The 16,293-nt window shown below is 48.3% G+C and overlaps 1 protein-coding gene across 1 annotated transcript in view; it reads left to right on the forward strand.

The window, feature by feature from the left end:
- Positions 1 to 11,130, forward strand: part of LAMC1 (laminin subunit gamma 1) — a 69,416-nt gene extending 58,286 nt beyond the window's left edge. Inside the window, exons 17-28 of the mRNA XM_056355910.1 lie at positions 445 to 623; positions 772 to 928; positions 3,258 to 3,463; positions 3,881 to 3,960; positions 4,383 to 4,520; positions 4,717 to 4,861; positions 5,447 to 5,596; positions 6,007 to 6,121; positions 6,497 to 6,696; positions 6,923 to 7,081; positions 7,584 to 7,683; positions 8,127 to 11,130. Coding sequence (XP_056211885.1) covers positions 445 to 623; positions 772 to 928; positions 3,258 to 3,463; positions 3,881 to 3,960; positions 4,383 to 4,520; positions 4,717 to 4,861; positions 5,447 to 5,596; positions 6,007 to 6,121; positions 6,497 to 6,696; positions 6,923 to 7,081; positions 7,584 to 7,683; positions 8,127 to 8,383 — 1,886 coding nt within the window. The 3' untranslated portion in view covers positions 8,384 to 11,130. The remainder of the gene's footprint in view (positions 1 to 444; positions 624 to 771; positions 929 to 3,257; positions 3,464 to 3,880; positions 3,961 to 4,382; positions 4,521 to 4,716; positions 4,862 to 5,446; positions 5,597 to 6,006; positions 6,122 to 6,496; positions 6,697 to 6,922; positions 7,082 to 7,583; positions 7,684 to 8,126) is intronic.
- Positions 11,131 to 16,293: the final 5,163 nt, after the last annotated feature.

Here is a 16,293-nt window from a genome sequence, read left to right on the forward strand (position 1 = left end):
TCCTGTTTTCTAGTGTTAAATCTCTGTGCAGCTCCTCTACAAATGACCTGAAGTACAGGTTCTGTCTTGAGAAGCAACAGGTCTTGTAAACATGATTGAAAAACAGTATCATCCAAACTTTTACCCTCAGTATCGCTGCCTGTGAAGAGCAGAAAAATTAATTGCAATTGATTAAAATGAAATGGGATAGAAAATTGTCATGCTTTGCAGGAGGGGCAGTAGCAACAGTATGAACAGACACAATAAATGTTGCATCCAGCTAGACAGTGCCCTGCTGTGTGTACAAGCACCCTGATCGGGAGCAGGACTCCAGTTGTGGCTTTGTGCCACATTGCTCTTGCAGACATTTTAGGGTATTTTAAGGTATTGGTATGCTCTTGCCCTGTGGGTTTTAGGGTATTTCTGCCTCTCCTCCAGCCTGACTGAGGTTTAACTTCCCTGCAGCCTGCGACTGTGATCCTGAGGGTTCACGCTCCCTGCAGTGCCGGGAGAACGGTCGCTGCGAGTGCAAGGAAGGCTTTGTGGGAAGCCGCTGTGACCAGTGTGAAGAGAACTATTTCTACAACCGCTCATGGCCGGGCTGCCAGGAGTGTCCAGCCTGTTACAGATTAGTGAAAGATAAGGTAAGGCTACAAATGCCACTGTTGGTACCGCTGGAGGCAGTGGCACGTGCTTGCTTGTGCAGTAGCTTTTATGCCCGTGGTTGGCTGATGCTTGCTGAAAGAAGAGAGGTTCAAGGTGTCATAGCTGTGCTCTTTCCCCGTTGCGTAGGTGGTGGAGCAACGTGAGAGGCTGCAGGAACTGGAAAATCTTATAGCAAATCTGGGTACGGGAGAAGAAACTGTAACTGATCAAGCCTTTGAAGAGAGATTGAAGCAGGCAGAAAGAGATGTTATGGAATTGCTCCAGGAAGCACAAAACAGCAAAGGTGAGTTGACCTGATCAGACATGGATCAATGTGAAATAAGCTCTTTTCTTGATGTTCCTGTTCCCTTTGGACACAGCGTGTCTTATTTCAAGCCTATACTGTGCATCAGGACAGACAGCTATTTTGGGTAGCGCTGGGGCTGTATGTTGTTATCAAAACAACAGTGGCTGTGCTTTTATCCATGCTGTTTTCCTAGTAGTCTCTGTTGTGCATGCAGAGTAATGATCTGCTTCTAGCTCTGTACAGATGCAAGCGTTGTGTGCGTTAACCTCTTCTCCAGATGCAAAGGAGGTTTTTACTTGCTAAGCAAGCAGAAGACTGCAATCTATTTACTTACGCTTCTAAATTTGCTCAGATGTCTTGGGATGAAGTAGTTCTTGTTGGGATATTGTCAGTGATGAGAATGAAGGCTTCAAAATCCTGCTGGCAAGCTTAGTTATTGCACTATAAAGTGTGTAATGTTCTGAAAAGTGCTGTTGTGGTGGCATGTAGCTTTTTTTTTTCTGTTGAACTCTGCTTCAAATTGATTCTTGTACTGTCACCTCTACCATAGGACGTTTGTGACCAGGATGTTGAGCCATATGACAGTGGTTTCTCCTTAGGGTCTATTTAATGTATAAGCTGACGTGTTTTGGGGAAGAGCAACTTGAAGACTATTGACTGCAGTAAAAGATGTTCCCTTGGGAGTTGGTTCAGTGATTTCAGACCACTTTGGAAAAATCTGTTTCCTTTGCGTGAAGCTGGGAAAAAGCAGACACACATCTGATGCTTGCATTTGCTTGGGAAGATTCCTGCCAGTGGGAATGATCACTGAAACTTTTCTCAGTTTTAGCTGAGGTAGCTTTATGCTGCCTGCTTGGCATCCGTGCCTAGATAATAGTCCTACGTATGGAGGTGGGAGCATGGGGACTGGAGAAAGGTGGGGGAATGGATTGGATTTTGTGGTGGTATTTTTAGTCTTTCTTTCCACCTCAGAACAATAGAGTCATTTCAGTTGGAAAAGACCGTTAAGGTATGAGAGTCCAACCATTAACCCAGCACTGCCAAGTCCACCACTTATCCATGTCCCTAAGTGCCACATCTACACATCTTTTAAATACCTCCAGGCATGGTGACTGCCACCTCCCTGGGCGGCCTGTTCCAGTGCCTGACCACCCTTTCAGTGAAGACATTTTTCCTGATACCCAATGTAAACCTGCTCTGGCACAGCTTGAGGCAGTTTCCTCTCATCCTATTGCTTGTTACTTGGGACAAGAGACTGACACTCACCTTGCCACAACCTCCTTTCAGGCAGCTGTAGAAAGTGGTAAGGTCTCCCCTCAGCCTCCTTTTCCCCAGGTTAAACAAGCCCAGTTCCCTCAGCTGCTCCTCACAGGACTTGTGCTCCAGCCCCTTCACCAGCTCTGTTGCTCTTCCCTAAGAAGCAAGTCAAATACAACAAAAACTACCCTTGCAGAAACCTGTGCATGCCTGTAGCATTTATTTGTGGTTTTCTACTCTATATGTGGTTTGTAATATGCTTTTGTAATGTGTCAAATACTCTTGTGCAATGCTTAAGTTGTGCTGCAAGGTCAAGGCAACATATTTGGGGAAAAATCTTAGACTTGCAGGCTTCTGCTTGTACTTAATCTCTTAATAAGGCTCTCACCTTTTGAAAAGCAGTTGCCCCTGGTCATGAGGCATGTGTCTGTGCTTTTATGGATCTGTTATTAAAATGCTGTTGTGGGGAGTTACCTGGTGGTCCAGAAATCTGGGGAAGCTTGTGAGGCTCACGGGTCCTACAGATTGGAGACCAAGGCTGTATCCTGCCAGCTTCTGTCATCCCTTTGGTTTGGGGTGGCTTTGCTATGCCGCACCTCTTCTAGCTGCTCTGTATGGAGACTGCCTGGCTCAGCAGTAGTCACCAGTGCCCAAAGTGGGGAATAACGTACAGTCCCACTGTTAATCTCTGCTTACCTTCTAGGAGTTAAGCTAAAGAGAATTTATCCCGTACCTCTTGAGGAGCAAGTTGTCTTTTTTTTTTTTTTTTTTTTAAAGTCAATGATAGAGGTGAAACATGATTCTGAACACAAAATTCCCCATCAGTCGGTTCTAACACCCAGCAGGATTGTCTTATTAGTAGTTAATGACTTTTCATTTGTCATATTTGGTGCACAGTCTGATGATGGCTTTGATCTCAAGCTGACTGACTTAGGAAATGGCTTTGCTGGTCCCTTTTCAAGAGGGAATTAACCTACCAATGTGTTGCCCGCAGTGGTAAGCGGCTGCTCCAGCTTCTCTTCCCGCTGTAATTAATTTCGCTAAATTTCTTTTATATCATGCGTTTCAGATGTAGATCAGGGCCTCTTGGATCGTCTCAAAGACATCAACAGCACACTAGCAAGTCAGCTCAACAGGCTGAGGAACATCCAGGGCACAGTGCGGGAGACTGAGAACCTGGCGGAGCAAGCCCGGGTGCGGGTGGAGGACACTGAGGACCTGATCAGCTTAGCTTCCGATATGCTTGAGAAGGCGAAGATGGCAGCTGACAATGTGGTGAGTGTGCTGCCCAGATCCCCCGTGGTTAGGACAGGAGAGGGCCTTTCTGTCCCTCTGGTGTATTTCTCTGCTTGTTCTCTCGCTCATATAGTAAATTTTGCTATGGAAATATCTCTTCTCCCCTTCCCAAGATAATGGGAAATAAATAAAGGAAGATCATCAGTGTCTCTTACAGATTGTATCTTAGCCTATGCTCAAAGAAACCAGTGTTAAGAACCCCTAAATAAATATTAGCCCATTTGTTTTTAAGGGATAACCAGTGGTGGAAACTGCATGGGCTTAAAAAAAATATAGAGAAGTCAGAAGTAGGTTAGACACATCTGTAAGCATTTAGATCATGCCAATAAATATTTAAAGAAAAGATGAATAAAAGATGAAAAAACAGCTTGAAGATTTTTTTTTTCTTTATTCCAGTCCATTACACCTCCGGAGTCAAGCGGGGACCCTAACAACATGACTCTATTGGCAGAAGAGGCCCGTAAGCTGGCTGAAAGGTAGATTGTGGCAAAACACACTCCTCACAGGCCACGTCATGGCCCTGCTCTTCCCTGCAAGGGGGAAGCAAAATTTCATTTGCTTGATACAAAACACATACCCATTGAGTAAGAGACTGGCACTGTGAGTGCGTGCCTGTGGATGACCGAGGGTGAACCACATGTGAATGAGGGACACGTACAACCACAGCGGTGCCTTTCAGCTGATCTCACGGGCACTGCTGGAGCGATGCCTTGGTTGCAGAGGTTGTCTCGAACAAGATCTTCCATTGCAAATGTTTCAGCATCTTCCATGTGCAAATCTAGGTGAAGGAAGGAAGAGAGACTAAAATCTGGAAGAAAGAATAAAATCTGGAATTGAAGATAGAAACTACTGGCTGACAATTCTAATGACAATATTTTTCTTCTGTGATCTTGTTTAGGCATAAAAAAGAAGCTGATGAAATCGTTCGCATAGCCAAGGCAGCAAATGATACTTCCACAGAAGCATATCAGCTGCTGCTGAAGACCCTGGCTGGAGAAAACCAAACTGCAAATGACATTGATGAGCTGAACCAGAAGTGAGTCAGTAACAGAAAACAGGTTTTATTTCCTGGCCTTAGAGCAGCGCTTAAAACAAAGGTGTCTTTGATAGCATTGCATGCTTTGGGTTTTATTGGAGTTGTCTTTCAGTTTCTTAGCTCCTCTACTCTTTCTTAGTAAGTCCAGTTCTAAAAAATAAAACGGTAGCATAACTGGATCCTTGGGGTTTTTCAGGTATAATCAGGCAAGGAACATCTCTCGAGACCTAGAGAAACAGGCCAACAAGGTGCTTGCAGAGGCAGAGGAAGCCGGAAACAAAGCTCTGCAGATCTACGCTAATCTCACCAGTCTGCCTAGCGTGGATTCCACAGGGCTAGAGGTATGTGCAGGAAGCATCATGTGCGCAGTGTTTTCTGAAGATTAACGAGGACAAGCATCATGGCAGTGTGCTACGTTGCTGACATACCTTGTACGTGCTCTACTAATGTTCTTCTGCGTGAGGACAGTCTGGAATTTTTGTCCATCTAGGCATAGTCCAAGCTTGTGCATTTCAGCTTTTATGTAGGAGACTTGTGTGCAGGAAACTATGTATGTAACCCCCCCATCTCCCCCAGTCTCTGAAGGACAAAAAAAAGTGAAATGGTGATTGCCAGACATCTTGACTTGAACAGAGAAGTGCAAAAGTTTTGGTTCCCTCTAAAGCCTGCAGAACCGCTCCCCCTCCTGTGCTCATCGTAGTACAGTAGATTCTCTTGCACATGAAACGCTTTGCAACCTCAGTCCCTCACTGCACTGACCCTTGTATATTCGGGGCTTTGAAGGCAAAGTTACAACTGTAGTTGTAAGAGATGGAAACCCGTCGTAGCCTCTGCCTGTTTCACTGTTGGAAATTATACCATGTTTTTCCACCTGTTCAGAAATTCTTTAACGTTCAGGAATCTCTGTTTCTAATTTCCACTTGCAGAATGAAGCAAATAAAATCAAGAAGGAAGCAGAGGAGTTAGATCAGCTAATTGCCAGGAAGCTGAAAGATTATGAGGACTTGAGAGAAGACATGAAAGGAAAGGAACTAGAAGTAAAGAACCTCTTGGAGAAAGGGAAGACGGAGCAGCAGGTCAGTTCTGTTCTGTGCAGGCTTTTGTTCCCTAGAAAAAAACAAAGGAAAAACAAGTAGCTGGCCAGATATGAAAGACTTGGTCTATTCAGCCTTACCTTAGGTCTGCTTGTTACTTAACACTGAAGAACGGTCCTGGAAAGGAAGTACAAAAAGCTGGTAAAAGCAGTGGCCTTGAGGCTGTATGGGAGAACAGGGGATTTTTGCCAGGTGTGGTGCCATCTTTGTATTCAGAACGGTATTCCGAAGGTACTTAAATTCACCTGGTTTCAGAGGAAGCGTTGCCACCTGGGGATGGATGCTGTTTTGTATGGTGTTGGTGTTTCAGGGTGAGCAGTGCTTTTTGGTACACCTGGATTAGTTGTCCTTCAGAAGATAAGAATATGTTGATACGTGTCATGTCTCCTTAGACTGCAGACCAGCTCTTGGCTCGAGCAGATGCAGCGAAAGCCCTGGCTGAAGAAGCTGCTCGGAAAGGCAATGGCACGCTGCAGGAGGCTACTACTATTCTCAGCAACCTGAAAGGTAAAGAGAAAGCACTTGCAGTAAATCCTTCAGTTCCTGTGTGAGAAGTCATTGGCAGTAAGGTATCTTGGTTAAACAGGCCATGCTGTTGCCAGTACCTGCGTATTGGGGAGGTTCTTTTGGGTTTTGTGGTTTTTTCTTTTTTTCGTCAAAGCTAAAAAACAGAAATGTTTTCAGCAATTAGAACTCTTCTCTTAAGTTCCTTGTTTAGCATCAGAAGATGTGTGATAGGGAGAGCTGCAAGCATATGCACCCCACAACCTTCTTGCCTTGTCCCTCTAATGTCAAGGTGGCAAAGCCTGGGTAGTCTGGTCAAAGAAGCACCCAAAGGTTCTTCTGGAGCAAGTGATAAGAATCTGTTTTGCCCTTTCTTAGATTTTGATAAACGGGTGAATGATAACAAGACGGCAGCTGAGGAGGCTCTGAAAAAGATTCCTGCCATTACCCAGACCATTGCTGAAGCCAACAACAAGACATACCAGGCGGAGCTGGCACTTGGCAATGCTGCTGCTGATGCCCGCGAAGCCAAGAGTAAAGCAGATGATGCAGAGAAGATCGCCGGTTCTGTTCAGAAGGTGAGTCCTTTGTGGTTCTGAGGCCACCTCCCTGAGATATTGGTGTGTAAGTAAAATCCTCTGTTCCAGTATTTCCTGGTGAGTCCCACGTGCTTTCTGCTGTATTCCCCACCAAGGAATGCAAATTATGGCATGATAGAAAATTGGTGCATTTTAATGAAAAGGATTGAAGGAAGTTGTGCACCATCACCACCTTTTTCCATCCTGTTCCCCTTGTTGGCTGTAGAGCGCTGCTGCTACCAAAGCCGAAGCTGACAAGACTTTTGCTGATGTGACGGGGTTGGCCAGAGAAGTGGATGACATGATGAAGCAATTACAGGATGCAGAAAAAGAGCTGAAGCGGAAGCAGGATGATGCTGAGCAGGATATGATGATGGCAGGCATGGTAAGTAACGATGGCAGGTGGCAGCAGTGGCAAGGAACTGCCTTCTCCCTGCTGTCCTTTTGTAAACACACCGCTGGGTCCAGCCAGTATTCCATGTCTTCAAAGTTTCAGGTGGGATTAAAAACATGAGACGAGCAAAGGAGCTCCTCTGGTGGCATTAGCATAGGTTCCCTGCTGGAATTTGAAAGCCAGTTTTCTTCGTGCAACACCTTCCTTTAATTTTGGTCAGGTCAGAAACCTGACTGTAGCCCTGTTGACTCTGTTCTGCAAAATCCTGCTCAGTTATCAGGGATTTCCATCCTGAAATAGTCAGAAAACTGAATGTTGTCAGTCTCTGCGAGCTGTGATAAAAGATCTCGGCACAGGAGTGTTATCCTGGAGGAGGCAGGGAGGTGTGTGACTAACTGCTTGGGCAGACCTGCGAAGAGGAGAGGCAGCAGTTTCGTAATCCCTACAGCCTTTATTGGGCTTTCATTTTATTTTTTTTTTTCCTACCCTGCAGGCCTCACAGGCTGCCCAGGAGGCAGAAGACAGTGCAAGAAAAGCGAAGAACTCTGTGAACAGCTTGCTTGCTGTCATTAATGACCTGCTGGATCAATTAGGTAACACTGTCTTTAATGTGCCATATGCTTTTGAGTGTTTTCCTGATGTGGCAGTGCTGGCAGCTGGTGTGGTGTGCTGGCTTCCCTGCTGCTGCTGTGCAAGGAATCAAATGGGTCTGTTGGCTTCTGGAAATGGGGTTTGCATGGGTTTTGGCAAGTACTTAGGGTTTTGTGTGTTTTGTTTTTTTCTTTCTTTTTTTTTTTTTTTTTTTCTTTCCTGGAGTAGCCTCAGAGCTTGTGCAGTGTTCGGTACTGTTTCTCTGCGAGCTTGAGGACTTTTTGAGGCACTGAAGGTGTAACCCATTTGGTTGGTCCTGTTTTAAATGCTGTTTCTAATGCAGAGAGGGCCTGATGGAGGTGTCAGTATGGCTCAGCTGTGTAAGCACCCAAAAGTGGAGTGTTAAAGGCTTTTTAATGGACTTTATTTGCTTCTGGCTTTTCAGGGCAACTGGAGACGGTGGACTTGAACAAACTGAATGAAATCGAGGGTACCCTGAACAGTGCCAAAGACCAGATGAAAGAGAGTGACCTGGACCAGAAAGTGTCTTTCCTTGAGAGAGAGGCCAGGAAGCAAGATGATGCGATACAGGCCTACAACAGGGACATTGAAGAGATCCTGAAGGACATTAGCAACCTGGAAGACATCAAGAAGACCTTGCCATCTGGCTGTTTTAACACCCCGTCCATTGAAAAACCCTAAGGGTGTGCTGGGGGTGGGGGGTATTCCCCCTGTGAGCGGTGGTTTGGCTATGGAGTGCCTTAACACACATTACCTTCTTCAAATCCCCAACTCTTCGCTGCTCGCAGCCGCTGTTTTCTTTTCAAATCAGGATACGTTGAAAGTGGGTTTTTTATTATTTTTTTTTTTAAGAGAAGCAAATTAAATATCCGTCTTTGGGCATCAAAGGGGTTTTTTTAATATAAATTGTCTTCCTGAGCACTCCACCTTTGCCCTTTTCTCAGACACGGTTTCCCTTTGATTAGCACAAGGATGAGAGATGCTCTGGACTCTATACTGTGGTTCAGAAATAACCATGTGAGCTGTGTACAGCAAGGCAAAACTAACCCTTTCTCTCCTCTTCTCCCCTCGACTGTACAATCCTCTGTCCTGGAGCTCTCTGTCCCTATGAAGGAAGGGGATGGCTACCAAAGTATTACTGTAATGGCCAGTATAGCTGCACTCGTTCAGATCCCTCTTCCCAACTTCTAACCCTGTGAATTATTTTTTTTATTGTTAACTAGTGGCCAATCCAACAGCGTTGGTAGCCTTTGACAAACTAGCCGAAGCCTCTTTCTGAAATGTTTTCTGTGATGATGCATCGCTCTGAGAAAAACTCAGCCTCTGAGAGGAGCTCTTTGGGAAGATGGGATACTGGTGGAGTGGTAGCTCTGTACTGGTGGAGTGGTAGGTCTTGCCAGCCGCACTCCTGGCCTGTGGAGAAGTTTTGGGTCTGGTTTGTAAGCCGCTACGTGCTGGGTCGGGGCTGAGGAGTGTGGAAGCCATGAGCTGCGTTCCCATCTGTAGGTGTTGCTACTGAATTGCCAGAGCATCTGTTTATTTTAGGCTACGAATGTCTGATTGACAGATGAGTTTGTTCAAGCGGGAGGAGTCTTGCTGAAGAGGAGAGCTGCCATCCAGAGAGCTCTGACAGCTGCACTGGCCTTCCTGCTGAATGTCTCTGGGGGAAAAGGAAGGGGGCGTGCAAGTGGATATGGAAAGGTCTTTCTTCCCGTCTTTTTCCTGAAGGAGGACAGTGGCATTTTTCCACCTCCTGATATTGCTCTCGCCTTTTGCCTGTTTATAAGCTGGATTTACCAGTGCACTCCTTTCTTTTTGCCTGCCTATCTCCCAGTCGCCGTAAAGCCACCGCAGCACGGGGACTTCAGGCCAGGCTGGGGTGGCAGGTCTGCATTTCACACCGCGTAGCCTCCCTGGCATCCCTCCCCAGGCAGTGCCTCCCGGCTGTTACCGGGGTGGGAGCCCGCTGCTCCTCCTGCAGCCCTCCTCTGAGACGAGAGCATCCCCTGCGGCTTCCTCCTTGCCTCCAGCCTGGCATCCCTCGCCCCCCTTCCCTGAGATCCAGTATATATCTATCTTTAAACACTATGCAACTTTGTACGTTTGCGTAGCGGGGAAGAAATTATTATCTGACACACACTGGTGCTATTAATTATTTCAAATTTATATTTTTTGTGTGAATGTGATTTTTTTTTTCCGTTTTTTTTTTATCATGATTATAGTGTGAGGAAGTCTCTCGTGTGTGCGTATGTGTGTGTAAATATACTCAGCCATATTTCCAGAGTGGCACAGCCTGGCCTCCTCTATGTACTTGCCCTTACAGCCGTTGCAGCGCGTGCACCATATATTGCTTCTCTCCGTATTATTTCCTTAGAGCTCAGGATTTTTCCTAGCTGGGCTCCTGCTTTCTTCCGTCTCCTGTATCCTCCGCACCTGTATGGGCATCAGCCATAACCACTTTGCCAGCGGGGTGGATGCTTTCTAGCCCTCTCTCCAAAGCCAGCCCCACTGCGTGGTGCCCGCAGCACCCCGTTCTGTGTCCCCTGTCCCCAGGAACGTTGTGCCTGGAGGAGCGCAGGGGCTGTGGCTTTGCAGCTGGGCTGTGAGGAGCTGTAGCACTGTTGGGAGATCAGACCCATTACTGAGGTGGTCGGAGAGCTGGATTTGGGGACACCTCGGTACCACTGTGCGAGGCGAGAGGCTTGGTGCACCCTCAGGAATGGCACTGCTGGGTGGAGGGTGTTCCCAGCAAACCCCGCAGCGCTCTTGTACCCCTTCTTTTAGAGATTCTTACAATTTTACCAGCTTGGGATTTCCCCCTGCCTGCAAACATACCCAGTTACCCGGAGGAGAGCTTACCCGTGCTCCCCCCACACACAGGTGGGGGATGTGGAGCTCAGTGTCCCGGCCGGCTGCTCTGGTCAGATGGCTGGCTGCAACCGCGTCACCTCTGCCAAGGCTGTGAGAAGAGCAGATGCGAAGATGCACGCATGCCCTGGCTGACCTCAGGCCTAAGGTTTCCTGCTTTCTTCTCTCTTTTTTTTTTTTTTTTTTTTCCCTCTCTTCTCCTTAAGCTGTTTTTAACAGAATTTTATTTTTAAATAAAAAAAAAAATCTTTATAAGCGATCTCTTAATCACTACTGCATTACAGCCATTATTCATTGTATAAGTCCAGTTATTTCTTTACGTAATGTGATGATGCAACAGCTGCTGGTGGAATGCTGGGTGTCACGGGCGATGCGTGACAGTCCCTTCATCACCTTATTCCTGACTGTGGCCCCCTCAGTACGTGCCTTCACTCCAGCTTTTTTGCCTTAATCTGTGGTCTTGCTGTCTGGGGCGGTGAACAAAATGCAACACTTGCAGTTTTTATGTATAAAACAGTATTTCTTATTTATAATAAAGTCTGAATATTTGTAACCCCTTATACCTTGCCATTCTTTTTGAGTATTGTTTTTGGATCCGTGGAGGAGGGATGTTGATGAGGGTGTGTCTCAGTTGTAAGATTTGCCTCTTAACTAGATGAACTGGATTGGGGTGGGAGAAAGGGAAAAGTTGCCTGGAAATTCAGGTGATGGGCTGCGGGTGGCCTAGCGATGCTGGTTTCTCCTCGCGTCCACTGCTCCATTGCCATGGCTACAATGAATTTGATTTTTTCCTGCTGGTTTTCCTTTCCAGGCCTTAAAAAAATCAGATTGTTGGTGCTGATGCTGTTTGAGCAGCACTGTCCTGGAAGGCCCTGGGTAATCAGGGGGTACTTCTTTACAGCAGAAGGGTAAAATGCTTCTTGCTTGCTGCTGAATACGTGGGAAAAGGGCTCCTGGGGAAGAAAACCCAAAATCCTAAATGAAAGAGCCGAAACTTCTCTACTAGGAGCTGCCATAAATCTGGTGCTTTGTGCTGTTCCATGGGTCCTGTCTGCCAGAGCCTGGGATAAATTTAATTCCTGAATTAAGCAAGTTTTTAATGTTAGGACAGATTCCTGTGACAGGGACTGGGCAGTTCTGCGGTCACACCTGTCTCACAGCTGCAGACTGGATTTCTTTTATTTTTCTCACCAGAGGAAAATGTTTGTCTCTTCATGGAGCAAATCCCTTCTCAGTCGGTAAGTTCGTTACTTATTTTTATGCCGGTTTGTCTAGCTTCAGCGCTCCATTCTTCAACTCCAATTGCCACTAATGCATTTGTTTTCTAAAATACCTTTTTTTCCTGTCTTGTCTGATGTTTCAGAGGGACTGTAGGTAGCAGTCAGGGAGCGGGGAGTCGGGCTGTGGGACAGTGCTGACCTTGCGTTGGCTGTGGCTTGTCACGGAGCCTCTCGGAACATCTTTGGGCTGAAATACCCGGCTTGGGAAGCCAGCCTGTGCCTCTTATTTTATCTTCAGGTCACCCACTGTCAGTGCTTGTCCTGTGAAGCCTGGGCAAAATCCCAAATTCAAGTGAAGCTTTTGACTTCTGTAGGTTGCTGCTGACTCTGGAGCAGATGTATAATGCTGGTCTGAAATAGGAGGTTTCTGGGGGCAACGTGTGCTGCCGTCCGCGGCAGGGAGAGCAGCAGACCCAGGGGAGCATGAGCACTGCTTCCAGCTTGCCAGAGTGTTCCACTGACTTGAAGTCCAGGTAGAAACACCTTCCTCAGATGTTCTTTGCTCAGCGTGGGCTGAGCTTGACCTCAAGGTGCAAGGGGAGGGACCTTGCTGATGACGGACTGAGCTGTGCTCGGGTGGGTTTTTTATCCTCTGATTCGCTGTGTTTTTTCTCATGGTCCAAGTTCAAGCTCCATCATCTCTCATGTGCTCTCTGGAGAAGTGAGAGGCTGGCAGGGGGCAAGGGGGAGCCAGGTGGCCGTGGGAAGGACTTGAACAGAGCGGCATCAGTTAGGGGATCAGTTAGCAGCCAGGGTCTCTGCTGCTGGGTAAAAATCATGGGGGTGCTTCTCGCAGCAGGATGGGAGAGAGCTGCTTGAGGAGGGGGGCTTGGTGCTCCCTGGGGGATGGGAGGTACCATGGGCTGCTCGGGGCGGGGGGCTGAGGTTCAGAGGACCTGACCTCGTGGGGCTGCAGAGCCAGGTTCTTCCTCGCTTCTGAGGAGGGTGAGGTTTTGCCAGGAGTTAGCAAGTGCGGGGAGTGGCTCCAGCATGTCTGTGTGGGTCTGAGGAAGGAGAAGAGGACATCGAGCTGTCCCACCAAGCTGGCAGTGTCCTGCACTCCCCATCTATAGCTGTGACATCTTGGACCACGTTCTGGTTAGTTAATCTTTCTAGTTAGTTGCTGGACTGGTACCTTCAGTGTGCTCCATCTGAGAAATATCAGGAATGCCACTTAAAAATACATCCCACGTCGGTCCCCGGAGGAGCCCGCAGCCACCGCTGCAGGGCACGGGTCGGAGACGGGGATGCGGTGGGATACAGTGCTGCCTTCCCTCATCTCCGCCTGTCGGTCTGTCTGTCCGTCCCACCCCTCACTAGTACCGGCAGGGCACAGGCGAGGCAAGGCCAGACGTGACAGCCCTTCTGTGCCATGCTGCTGCCCTGCTTGCTCACCGCCGTGACCCTGTGTCCCGCTGCCTGCCGGCTCCCTGCCTGCCTCTGCCTGTCCCCACGGACCATCTGCCCCAGCCACCTCCTCTGCCCCAGATGTCTCTGGCTGCCAGCAGTTAGGTCACCCCTCAGCAAGGGCTGCCCCAGTTGTCCAACCGCACCTCTGGACCCACCCAACCCTGCCAGAAAGTGATGTCTCCTGAAGGAAGCCCTTGTGTTCCAGAGCAAGGAGATAGAGATATGTACAGGTATACACACGCTTTTTTTTCTTTTTTTCTTTTTTTCTTTTTTTTTAATTTTAAAGGATCAACTGATAACATCACAGTCCTTTAAAACCTAACAGATTTTCTGTCTGGAAATCGCGCTGTCTCAGGGAACCACCTCCGCACCGGCACGGGGAAGGCAGCTGGGCGTGCTGGCCCCAAGCCACTTCGGGAAGCCCAGGGCACCCGTCTGGCAGAGGAGAGGCTGAAGTCCAGGCTTTATTGCTGCTGCACCATGCACCTGGCGATACCGGCGCGGCAGGATCCCTGATTTTCCCCACTGAGGAAATCCTGGGTGGCAGGATCAAGGTCTGCTGCTGGACTGGAGGAGAAACTCCTCAGGCTCAAGGAGGCTGGGGGTGAGCACGTGCATGCATGTGTGTGGTGGCAAGGACAGTGGGCAAGCAAAGAGAAAATAGCTCGAGGTAAGGTTCTCAACAAACCCTGCAGCACCAGCCTGCGGAAGCAGCCAGGACCTGAGCTGCAGGAGGATGCTGCAGCTTGGAATGTCCCTTGTGGAGGGAGGCTTGTGGGTGCCAGGGATGAGCTGTGCTGCAAGGACATGTGCAACATCCTGGTGTCGTTTATCTGCCACGAGCCACCAAAATGGGTTTTCTTACATGGATAAAACTATTGCTTCCGGGCTTTCACACATCCATTGCTTGCCACTGGCAACCGTCGGTGAAATTCAGATTATTACGTGGATTCAGATGACCTTGGAAGTGGTTAAAGCTGCCAGGGCCACGTCTTCAAGGACTGATAAACTTGCCAGCCACTGAGGTGTCTCCCTGCAGTAGCAGCTTTCTTAGCTCTGTTATGAAGAATGAGAAACGGGACGTCTTCAGAAGGACTATTCTTATGTTGCAGATTAAAAGACCTGGGTTCTGCAGCAAAGAAATACTGTTTCATTGCAGTGTCTGATGAGCACCGCTACTCTTCACGCCTCCCATTGCTTACACTTCTGCTCACCCTAAAAGGCAGCATTTCTGTTACCCATGTTTATAGGAGACCTTTCCCAAACAGTGCTGCTGTCGTGATGGGTTGCAGTGGGCAGCATTTCCTGTGGGGAGGGTGGTGGGCATCAGGGAGGGTGGTGTTTGTTCCAGATCTGGTGTGTTTAGAACATCAGGGCCCCAGAAAATGTATTTTTGGTACACTCGTGGCACGCAGTCATGTGGCTCTCAGAGGAGATCTTAAGGATGGTGGAGGACGAGAAGGTAAGAGTAACCTAAGTAAATATACAGAAATGACTGGAGAGCTGTGTCAGTCCCTTGTTTGCCCAAGTGGAGAGGTGGGGTGATAACGGTGAGATAGAAGCAATAACGTGGAGGAGCCAGATAAGGGAAAAGCTTCCTGATGGTGAAAGTTGGTCTTCCAAGAGAGAAATCGGCCAAGCGCTTGGGCTGGGCAAGGTCCAAGGGAACCGCTGTATCGATGGTGCTGCTGGAGGAGATGGATTTCCTGAGCAGAGGGGTCTCTGTGGGTGGGAAGGATGCAGCAGAGGTGTTTGGGGCAAGTGATGTACTTCAGAGCAGAAGGGGTTAAGTGTTTTTTCTTAGAGGAATAGGTAGACCCTATGAACGGCCAAATCGGTGGGAACACCGTAAGTGGTTTTGTCTCACTTCTTTAAAAAGATAATAATAAAGAAAATACACAGAAGACAACCTTGGGTGCTAAAACCTACATGCTACCAGCGAGTTCATGAAGCTGGGTTCCTTGTCAACTATATTAAGACCCATTGTGTGAAATTCAAAGGAAACGGCCTGTTTATAAGAGTTGACTCAATCGGCGGAGGCAGGTAAGCTTGACAAACGGAGGCGTGAAGATGTGGTGAATTTGGGCTGGTTGTGCCCATGAGCTCACCAGGAGCCGCAGAGGAAAGCCCTCTGAGTCAGCTCCAGGTGCACAATGTCTGGAGGCTGTTGGGCAATGTAAGTCTCAGATGAGGACCTAAATATTAATCACCCGGGCTTGTTAGCTCTGAAACGAGCAGCGTGTCAGCACCGTTGGGTGGAGTTCCGGTCCCTAGTGCAGAAGGTGACCTGAAAGGCAACTTGTGTCTTAGACTGGGGGCAAATTTGTTAGGTGTCTTCATTCCACCCAAAGGGACTCGTGGACCACTCGCAGTCACTTGTAGGTGTCCCCTGGACAGTCAGCAGGGGAGATGCTGTGGGACCGTCCTTCCTTGTGATCTTCCGGTGGGTGGCTTTTGCCGACCAGGTGGATGTACCAGCATTTCCCTTATCCTGATGTATGCAGGGCCAGGAGGACTCCAGCCTCCGGGTTTCTGTCTTCCCCTGTAGAAGTGGTTACGTCCTCCTTTGAAGCTAAGGTGGGAAATAAGGTGGAACTGGCCTTCATGTCTTCTGTGGCTTGTTGGCTACCCTTGAGGCCAAAATGCTAATGGGCCTGGGCTGTGGAGCCTGGCATCCTCACCCCAGCTCCATCAGCAGCCTCAGGACACCTTTTCCCCTCTCTGTCTCCGCTCCTCATCCTCTTTCTAGCATAAAAGTGCTTATACCAGGTCAGGCCAAGGAGCTATCTAACCTCACCTTCTGTCTCGGCATTAAATGCAAACAAACATGTGCGGTGATGCCCGGCATCCACCCCATTTCTAGGTCTGGCAATTTCCTGAACATGATGCTTGCCTGGTAAATCCCAGCAGATCTGTGGTCCCAGTATGTGGCCAAGCTGATCGCGGGGCCTCATTGCACCCCCAGCAGCCCTCGGCTGTGAGTCCCGCTAAGTCACCTCTTGTGGCTGGTTTTGGGCCCTGCTCTTGTGGGTT

Source organism: Falco biarmicus, chromosome 11 (assembly GCF_023638135.1).
Source record: "Falco biarmicus isolate bFalBia1 chromosome 11, bFalBia1.pri, whole genome shotgun sequence".
NCBI lineage: Eukaryota > Metazoa > Chordata > Aves > Falconiformes > Falconidae > Falco > Falco biarmicus.